At 38.3% G+C, this 10,917-nt stretch overlaps 1 protein-coding gene across 1 annotated transcript; it reads left to right on the top strand.

Moving 5' to 3' along the window:
- The first annotated feature begins 9,492 nt into the window (after positions 1 to 9,492).
- Positions 9,493 to 10,905, top strand: ankrd9 (ankyrin repeat domain 9). The gene has a single exon (XM_027172038.2). The coding sequence runs from the start codon at positions 9,796 to 9,798 to the stop codon at positions 10,660 to 10,662; it is 867 nt and encodes a 288-aa protein (XP_027027839.1). The 5' UTR covers positions 9,493 to 9,795; the 3' UTR covers positions 10,663 to 10,905.
- The last annotated feature ends 12 nt before the right edge of the window (positions 10,906 to 10,917 follow it).

Below are 10,917 nucleotides of genomic sequence, written 5' to 3'. Positions count from 1 at the left end.
TTTATTTATTTATTTATTTATTTATTTATTTTTGTTTAGTTAAACGGTTTGATCGCTCACATTGAATATACACGTTGACTAACATAACAAATGTCATTAAATTGCATCATATTGTATTGGTGAGGAGACTGAAATTTTAGATATTTAGACATTTAGAGAACGATTCGATTATTATCTACATAACTGTCTGCATAGAATGAGAATCAGAATGAGAGAAAGCATATTTTATTTCTTCTGTGCAATTTAATAAAAATGTAATAGTGCGTTATGTACTTTTATCCATTTTCAGACCACCGAACCAAAAGGTGCCCTGTCCGTAGGGGACTTCAAATCATTCCCTTGATGATTCATTTTAGTTCTGGAAGAGCAGCTATATGAATAACTTTATTTTGCAGTTTAAACAAATAATGTCCTAACTGTTCAAAATAACTTGTGTAATCAGCTCTGGATCATTGTACTGGGGAGATAAACTTCATTCTCTCTTTGCTATTTTTTGAAATGGATTGCATGTTGTCAAGAAATGCAAAAAAAGTGTTAAAATATTGTAGCTTATTATACTATAACCTGTAGCTATAGCTTATAACACTAATAAGGACTGAATTAAAACTTTGCATTTACATTTTATAACTACTAATACAGACATCGCTCTCTTGGAATCAGCATGTATTCAATTCAGTTCAGTTTATTTGTATAGCATGTTTAGCAACTTACATGGTCTCGAAGAAGCTTCAAAGAATTATAGAAATAGAATAAAAATTTGAAAATTTTAAAATGAAATGACTATTAATCTCTATCTGTTTCTAATAAGCAGGTCTGAATTCAAAGAGTTAAAATTGTACAGTTCCAAAATTAGGACTGTAGTAAATCTGAGTCCAGACCTATTTGTTTCACCAAACCCTTCACAACCAAACTTTAAAGCTCTAACTTTAACTAACTAACTTTATTTTGTTACTTTTTCTCTTAGGATCTTAATAATACAGGTCCCATTAATATTTCAGTGGTAATCCTCTATAACCTTGAGTATAATATGTCCCAAAACCCAGCACTTCCTTAGCTGGACCCGTGAAGAGTACAGGTTATCATTGGAGGCCAGTCGTGTTACTGATGAACTGAATGAACTCACTGATGAACTGAATCTCAGACAATGTCTCTTGTTTGGTTTAACTTATGCATTACACTTTTTTTTAATCCAAAAGGTCACATTAAGGTCACGCTAAACCTGGACAAGAGTGAACATTCATTCAAACTTCAAAACCTGAAAAGTCATTGTTTAAGTAATGAGAAGCTACTCACTTCATCAGTTCAGGTTAAACACCTTGTTGCCAGCTGAAACATATTAATCAGTGCGGTAATTATCCAGTGCTGTATGTGTATTTGTATTTGTATTTTGCTCTTTAATCCACTGTTACATTTACGCTGATATAGGATCATATATATTTTTTTAAAAATAAGAGGTTCCCTGCTGAATGACCGAGCGCCAAGTCTTGATAGAAGTTTATATAAATAAGTGGAATTGATAAAGCAGCGTTACAAGCTGCTGCAAAATATATAACACTGTTAGAACCGAGGATAACATAAGAAAAAAAATTCACACTAATGCAGTTTTATTCCACTTTCAGTATTCAAATGTGGCTCTAAATCTGGTTTACATTCACATTAAGCAACACGTAAAAGTTTTGTTGATGTGCCATCTCTTGGAAAAAAGCTTATAAATAAACTTGTTCATTTTTTTTTTAAAAAAACCTTTTGATTAATATGAATACAGTGAAGAAAAGTCAATGTAGTAGGACAAATGTCGCCATTGTAACTTATAGTGTTGAATAAATAGCAGACTGGAAGTAAACCTTTATTTCCAGTCAATTAAAAATTTAAGTTGATTCTATTCAAATAGATCTGTGTTGTTTATTATGCATAAATATGTAATCACTTGCCTTAAATTATTTAAATACAATAAACTTATCTGGGTTTACAGTGTGGGAGGTAAATTGTGCATCTGTGGTGCCATGATTTTTAGATTTGCTCATGTTGTATTAAAATTGCTCCTAAAGAGGAACCAGACTTGTGGTAGACCCAGAGGTTTGCTACCATTATGTTCTTATTATGATAATTGGCCAATCGGTAGCTTTGAAAAGTCTTACATTGATTAAAATTTGTTTAGCGTTTTTTTCCCCCCCATTTTATATACAGTGGTGTGAAAAAGTACTGGCTAGCTTCCTGATTTTTTTTTTGCACGTTTGTCACACTTTAATGTTTCAGATCATCAAACAAATGTAAATATTAGTCAAAGATAACACAAGTAAACACAACATGCAGTTTTTAAATGAAGGTTTTTTTTTTTTTAATTAAGAAAAAACAAAATCCAAACCCATATGGCCCTGTGTGAAAAAGTATTTGCCCCCCCCCCCCCCCCCCCCCGTTAAAACATAACTTAACTGTGGTTTATCACAAATGAGTTCAATTTCCCTAGCCACTAGCCACACTCAGGCCTGATTACTGTCACCCCTGTGACACATCGTGATCAAGAAATCACCTAAATATGACCTGACTGACAAAGTGAAGTAGACCAAAAGTTCATCAAAAGCTACACATCATGCCGAGATCCAAAGAAATTCAGAAACACATGAGAAAGAAAGTAATTGAGATCTATTAGTCTGGAAAAGGTTATAAAGCCATTTCGAAAGCTTTGGGACTCCAGCAAACCACAGTGAGATCCATTATCCACAAATAACGAAAATATGGCACAGTGGTGAACCTTCCCAGGAGTGGCTGGTCGACCAAAATTACCCCAAGCTCACAGTGACTACTCATCCCTGATGTCACAAAAGACCCCACAACAACATCCAAAGAACGGCAGGCCTCACTTGCCTCAGTTAAGGTCAGTGTTCATGACTCCACCATAAAGAAGAGACTGGGCAAAATTGGCCTGCATGGCACAGTTACAAGATGAAACCCGCTGCTGAGCAAAAAGAACATAAAGGCTCGTCTCGAATTTGCCAGAAAACATCTCGATGATCCTCAAGACTTTGGGAAAGTACTTTGTGGACTGAACAGACAAAAGCTAAACTTTTTGTTAAGTGTGTCCCCCATTAGATCTGATATAAATGTAACACTGCATTTCAGAAAAAGAACATCAGTAAAATATGGTGGTGGTAGTATGATGTTCTGGGGCTGTTTTGTTGCTTTAGGACCTGGAAGACTTGCTGTGATAAATTGAACCATGAATTCTGATGTCTACCAAAAATTCCTGAAGGACGATGTGCGACCATCTGTTCATGAACTCAAGTTGAAGCGAACTTGGGTTCTGCAGCAGGACAATGATCCAATGATTTGACTAAGCCACAGTCCTGAACCGAATCCTGTTAAGATGCTATGGCATGACCTTAAAAATGCGGTTCATGCTCGAAAATCCTCCAATGTGGCTGATTTACAACAATTCTGCAGAGGTGAGTGGACCAAAATTCCTCTACAGCGCTGTAACAGACTCATTGCAAGTTAAGGCAAACGCTTGATTGCAAAAGTAGTTCTTGCTGCTAACGGCAGCCCAACCAGTTATTAGGATTAGGGGGCGAGCACTTTTTCACACAGGGCCAAATAGGTTTGGATTTTGTTTTCCCTTAATAATAAAAACTTGACGTTGTGTTTACTTGTTATCTTTGACTAATATTTAAATTTAAAACAAGGGCAAGGAAAGCTACCTGAGATGATATGAGGAAGAAACTGAGAAGAAATCCAAGTCAAAAGGGAACCTCATCTGAGTGACAGCAGAAAGTGTAATTATAAATAATATTCTTTTTACAAACTTTCGACTGTTTAATTGATTGTTTTAAAAGCCCCTCTGATGTGAAACAGGTTGATGCCAATTTACTTTCCAATTATGCAAGTAGTTGTATGCAAGTAGGTACGATGTTCTTATACCTTAAGCTCTACAATGCTTTTCTATTCATGTGGTTGTAGACTGTGGTTATGTGATTGCCATAGACTTCCTGTCAGCAAGAACCAGTCTGGCCATAAACAAGGTATTTCCACCCACAGCACACTGCAGCGCACTGGATATTTTATGCTTTACACATCATTCTGTGTAAAAGCTAGAGACTGTTGTTTGTGAAGAAATTTGTTTGTCAGGAAATCAGCAGTTTCTGAAATACTCAAACCAACTACCTGGAACCAGCCACCATGCCACAGTCAAAGTTACTTAGATCACATCTTCTATCCCTTCTGATATTGGAGGTGAACATTAAAATAAAGCACTCGCCATGTCTTTGTGACGTGTTTGGTGTACTCGTGATTCCAAGACTAACTCCAATTGCTTAAGTTTGGTTTGTATGAATATGGTTATTTTGTTACAGGACGTGGTATTTACAGCATGTGACATCTACTTAAAATAGAATTTCCCCTAAACATGAAACATTTTCAGTGTTACAGCAAACACTTCAGTTGTAGGCAGTAATTATTCAATGAAACTTGTGTTAACTGATGTTCCTGTCAACTCAAAACCCTGACATGCTGAAATTTGAAGGAAATTCTAAAAAATTACTGAAATGTCTTTCCTTTGCATTTATCACATCCAGACACAATGTTCTAGTATTTAAAAACTTTTGTTTCATCCACAGAAGTGAAAAGGAAGAATATGGAGTTTAAAGATTTGTACCAATCGTCTAACAGCAGCTACTGTTTATTTCATCAATCAATGAACGTATTATTCTATAAATAAAATATATAAATATACTGTATAACTGTATACCTACACCTACAGGACTGTGGGTTTAATACCTGCCTCTGCCATGTGTGTGCATGTGGAGTTTACAATTGCACATTGAGGCAGAAGGATGACATGACATGATAAGTCCACATGCGCACACACACTTCAAAGCCTAGCATTGTAGGAAAATTGCCATCTTTAAATTGTCAGGGTTGTGTGTGAGAGTTTGCACAGAGATTGCGCAGTTCTGCCCTGCGAGAGACTGGCATCATGTACAACATGTACCATACTCTGTGGGATAGACAAGATGTTCTCCCCAACACTGTAGGATAAGCATTGTAGAGAATAGATGGATAGATGGATGTAAATACAGCAATGAAAGCTTTCTCTCCTTACATCAGCTTTTATTTCTAGCCTACAGATAGACACGCTATTCCAAAGCAAAAAAGTAAATTATATTTACATTTCATTTGTAATTTACTTCAGTCATGATTCCGCTGAAATGATTTTAACCTGTTTTTTTAAGCTAATGCCCTGAATACCTTAATAAATCTAATATATCTGCACATAGACAACCTTATAGTCACAAAATAATTATAGATCTGACACACACACACACACACACACACGTCTGTCTAGTCATATCAGCTGAAGCAAAAATCACTTAAACACTCATTGTAATCTCTTAATTTGTCTGATCTCTGGATTAATTTACTTAGGATATATTTTGGTGAGGTTTTCAGATTTGCTGACTCAATTTCACACGCACCCATGTTTTCATAAGGCAATTAAACTATTTCTGTAATTAAGTGCCAGTGTTCTCTGCTCAGTGGTTAAGATGTTGGACTTCTAAGTTTAAATCCCAAGACCCTCAACTGCTAAGATGTATAAATGAGATAAATGCGGATCGTTCTCTATAAGAGCACTTGGCCGATTACGCTTTGTTTAAACTTTTATTGGGCTTGTTTTTCCCACATATCTTCAACATCATCTTTAACAAATAAAAAGGAAACTTGTTTGATATTAACCCGAAATCTTCATCCACTAGATGGTGTGCTTGTTGTGGTCAGTATTTGATGAGGGCTTCTTTTTTCACCCCCTGATTGATGGCTAGCTGAATCTGAGAGCTGCTGATTGAGTGTTCAAGTTTCAAGGTTGATTGGATTTTATAATCAAATCAGGTTTCAAGCATGAGCAGGTGTGTAGTGAGTAGAGAAAAGCTTATCTGTTGTCTTGTCTGAATTGATTACATTATTATTATTATGTTTTACAACTGATGAATAGTTAACTCCCAAGAGCAGAGAGTGATTGTTGTGTCCTTAAAGCAAAGCTGCAAACTGTTTAGCTAAAAGCTTTGGATACAAGGATATGTTTTGGAAAGAAAAATGTAGTGTCACAAGGCATACTACTATATACTATAACTAATTCAGCAGACAAAGCCTGGGCAAAAACAACAGATTAGATATCCCAGAGGTCGTACTTTTAATGATTAAGTGTTGAAATCCATCTTAACACCCTAAAGTTCTCTGGTCTGTTAAAGAACCCAGTGCTAAAACCTGGTGTTTTCACTAGGGGGATGTTGTACAAGGTGATCTCCAAGCGCTGAATGTTCTGAATGTTCTGTATGCACGGGTCACCTGATAACATGCACAAATGTTACCCAACAACCCCACCAAGATGGGATCGAATGACGACACAACACCAAGTGTGTACCTGCATATCACTATCATCTAAAATATATCTCTAGGAGGTCATTAGTCATTTGTGACTTCACAGTGTCAACAGGCAAAATGTGAGGAGCTGAAGGAAATAAAGTGCAGATATGGAATCACTCATATTGCATATGCCATCAGTTTTATCTGCACTGATGCCACTTTTCATGGAACGATTAGAACAGTGTGTACATTGTGAATATTATCACTGGTAAATATTCCGTACTAGATTTCATGTCACTAATAATAAATGATAGATCTTTTAGGATCCTGATGTCATTTGATGTAATGTTTTAATCGGTTTGCTGAATGCATCGCTATCTTTCTTCCTTTTTTTCTATAGATGGTAACTTGCCATATTTTTGCACATGTAAAAATGATAAAAGTCTTATAAAATTAAATATATTTTATTAAAATAAAATTAAAAAAAGCTTCGCCTGTTGGTGCATAATGAACTGTATGTACAAGTATGACTACTAGTAAACAATTGACTGTACACCAAACACTAAACTGCCATATATAAGTTCAAATGGAATACAGTGGCACACCAACTAATCTCTTTTCACGTGTTATCTTTAGACTTTGTAGTATGATAACTAAAAAAAAAAAAAAGTACTTTATAGATCATATCATCTTGTTGCGCTGGTGGAAAGATGACTAATGAATCACAGTGACTTAGTGGTTAGCTTGTTTCCAGAGCAGTGTTGAGGTGTTTCCAGTGTTGAGGGATTGATTCCTGCCTCCACCCTGTGTGTGAGGAGTTTACATGTTCCTGCTGTGCTTCAGGGGTTTCCTCAGGGTACTCTGGTTTCCTCCCTAGTACAAAGACATGCCTGAAAGCTTGATGTCTTTTGTGTCCGGGTTGCACCGATGCAAGGACTATCTGACTTAAGTATTTAGCTCTGTGTTGTTCTATGTAGCACTATAGTCCTAGATAAACGTCGTCTCATTTCACTGTGTTCCGCGTCAGCTATATATGGTTGAAATGACAATAAAAGCTTCTCGACTCGATTGGCGTCTCTAAAATGTCTGTAGTTGGGATGGTGCCCTGAGTCCCCTGGGATAGACTCCAGGCTCCCTGTGACTCTGAATAGGTTAAACAGTACAGAAAAAGGATGGAATATCGTACATGTTTAAAAAAAAAAAAAAAAAAAGGCTTTAATATGTGAATAGCAGCCTTTAACTCTAAAAGTTTGAGACTATCTGGCATAGCGAGTGAATATAGGGGCTAAATATTATGACAAGGAATCCTCATATGGAGAGTAATATTATCATAATATTATTAACAAAGGGAAAGTGAATTATAAAGCTATAAAAGTGTCCTACCATAGAAAGCATTTATAGGTCTTTGTAAAACAATACAGCAAGTACTTTCTTATTATGTCTAGTTTATTACTATACCTTTATCAGAAAATGCCTGAAGTTATTGCCATGTATTTTGATAGTGTAAATTAGGTCCAGCATAAAACTATAGGTAATATATTTAGCTCTTATGCTCAGAAAATGCTTCCATCATTAAGTTAAATAAAGAAGCATGAAATTCAGCACAATGAGGTTGATAGTGAGGAGGTCTGGAGTGCTTTTCGGCCTTCCAAGGTGTTTAGTTAGATTGAGGTGCAGGCAACTCAAGTTCTTTCACTCCATATTGGGTAACCCATGCCTTCATGGAGCTTGCTTTGTGCATGGGGCATTGTAACGCTGGAACAGGTTTAGGCCGATTAGTTCCAGTGAAGAAAAATTGTGATGCTACAGAAGACATTCTATACAACCCTGTGGCCACAGTTAGGCGAAGGCTCACATACAGATGGTGATGATGATGATGATGATAATGAAGGTGAGGTGTCCACAGCCATCTGGCCATATAGTGTATACGCAAAAAACAGGGGCCATCACACACAAATGGTGAATCTGCCCTTAAAATATGCTGAAATGTGTACGTTTACCATGACCTTCATACCATTACTCAGGACAATTATGAGACCAGGACAAGTGCAACTTTCAGATTAAATAAATGTCTGATCTAATAGTGTTTCCGTTAGGACATCAACAAGCAATGTGTCTATTAATCATATTTCAGAATAGATTAGATGTGTAATGCAGGAAAATATATAATATATATGCGTTCCCATGCTCGTTCCTTGTTCTATATATTTTGCAGAACTGTATTGTATTCTTTTTTCCCTCGAACGCTTTTCATGAAACATAGTGTCCACAATTACGTTTAGTAATTAAAAAAATAAATAAATAAGATGTAAACGTGATCAATAATCTGTCTAATATCGGTTGCTAAATTCTATGAAATACAATAACAGAAGGTGATGATTTATAATCACCCATCTGGGTGTTTTCCCTTGCTAATCTAAATCCATACAGATTTCTGTAAAGCTGCTTTGTGTTCAAAGGAATGAAATTTAATCACAAAAAGTGTAAGAAATACAGACCAACACAGTGAAAAGATTTTGTTTAGGAATAATGGTTTTCTGAAAATCCATTTTTCTGTATAATGTGATATGTGAAAAAAAAGTTACGTCATATTATATTCAATTTTCAGTAAGTAAAACACATCTGAGGAGCTAGAAATGTTGTATATGAATTGATGCACGAAAGGGTTAGTAGGTATAATGTGTTATTTTCTCATCATGAATGCACTGATCACATCATGATGGAGATCTGCACTCTGAATAAAGGGCTTTGGGGGCTATAATACTTTCATTGCAATATTCATGGATGGTTAAACAGGGAAGGATTCGATGTGAAATGTAGTGTGATTATTAGAAGTCGAGGACTGAGAAGGTTTCGTTTCCTCTAAAATCGAAGTTCTCGTGCAAAGCCCCAGGATTTGTGCCACGCCCTGCTGTTCCCATGCATTAGTAAGCGAGCATACTGCTCTTCTCTACATGGAAAGTTTTACAGGTCGTTCACAGCTTGTTGACGTCACATCTGCATGCTAACATTCGTGGCCAATGAAACACGTGCGCTCGAGACACGGTGTGTGTGTGTGTGTGTGTGTGTGTGTGTTGAGGGGGGAGGGGGAGGGGGAGGGGGGCGTGCCAGATGTACTGCATTATAAAAAGAGCTGGATGGTGTAGAAACGGGCTTTGACGGCGGACGAAAGTAACATCATCAGTAAACAAGTTCTCGGTTCTTGGTTCATACTCACATGGATTATTGACTTTACTGATCTGTCCTTGTGGCTGTAACTGTTTAAGTCTTAACGCTGTGCAGGATTAGTCACAATAACAGCTATAAACTACCTCCAGTAAGTCTGCAGATGTTTCAGTGTTGCACCTTGACCTCAAAGTCAAACCAACAAAAACACCAGAACAACTTTATTCAAAGTAGAGTGCAAAAACAACAACAAAACCAAACCCGAGGGTAGAACAGATGCCTTTGGATGTGGGGATGTACGAGCGCCGGGCAGATTATAAATCTGAGAAACAGTGCCAGCGAACCTCGCTAGCTTACTATCGGGCCGTGCGGGATTTACTGCCGGTGTGGCTGCTGGAGGACATTCGCACCACCGAAGCGTTTCACTGGGAAGACGAAGGTCGCGCATGCGCTTTCTCGCCATCCGAAGCGCTTCTCTATGCGCTCGTCCACGACCACCAGCAGTACGCGCGCCACCTACTCCAACGCTTTGCCGTGCACGCGCTGGCCATGCCGAGCGCGAGCTTCCGCTGCTGCGCGCACTCTTCCACGCCACACGTCGCCGTAGCCGTGCGCTACAACCGCAAAAACATCCTCAAAATGATGATGGACACCCTCAAGGATTTCGCAGACGAAGGCACAAAAAAGCTGCTTTTGAATCACCGCGGGTGCGCGCACGCAGAGGGCGGTAAAACGGCGCTACACCTGGCGTGTGACCTGGCGCGCCCCGAGTGTCTGCTGCTGCTGTTGGGTCACGGCGCGTGTCCGTACGTCACCGATCGTGCCGGAGACACACCTCTGGACTGCCTGCTGCAACAAATCAGCCAAAGTGACACGGACATGCGTACGAAGCGCGTGTGCCTCGGATACCTGGTGCTGTTCATGCCCGCTTTACGCTTCCGCATGCGCACAGAGCTGCGCGAGAACCCGGCACTGTGGAGCCGCCTCATCGGCGTGCAGGCGGTCCAGTGGCTCTCCGGTCAATGTCCACCATCGCTCTTTGTCCAATGCATGCGTAACGTAACACGATCCGTCCCTGATGAACAGCTCAAGTCCCTGCCCGACTTCCTCAGACCACCCGATTTCAGATTGCACCAGTTTTAACGCAATAACGTACGAGCTCGGACTGACTCATAAAATGACCCCTTATAAGAAAAAAGTGTGTAAAAAGTGTCGAAAGCTTCAAGTTATGGCGAGATGTTCCCTGTTATTTCTGCTGGTTGATCGAGTACTTACTACCATTTAGAGCTGCTACACTACACTGAATACTGCACTGTAAATATGTGGATGTTGTAACATAGAATGACGCTTTGTAACTGTTTAAAATATACATTTTTTAAAAAGTGATATTTTTGTGAA

This window comes from Tachysurus fulvidraco, chromosome 12 (assembly GCF_022655615.1).
Source record: "Tachysurus fulvidraco isolate hzauxx_2018 chromosome 12, HZAU_PFXX_2.0, whole genome shotgun sequence".
Classification (NCBI taxonomy): domain Eukaryota; kingdom Metazoa; phylum Chordata; class Actinopteri; order Siluriformes; family Bagridae; genus Tachysurus; species Tachysurus fulvidraco.
Note: the sequence above shows the minus strand (reverse complement) of the source record. Positions and strands in the feature narration are given on the sequence as shown.

Excerpts from the sequence above, each read along its gene's own strand:
- ankrd9 (XM_027172038.2), top strand. The coding sequence starts at position 9,796 with ATGCCTTTGGATGTGGGGATGTACGAGCGCCGGGCAGATTATAAATCT.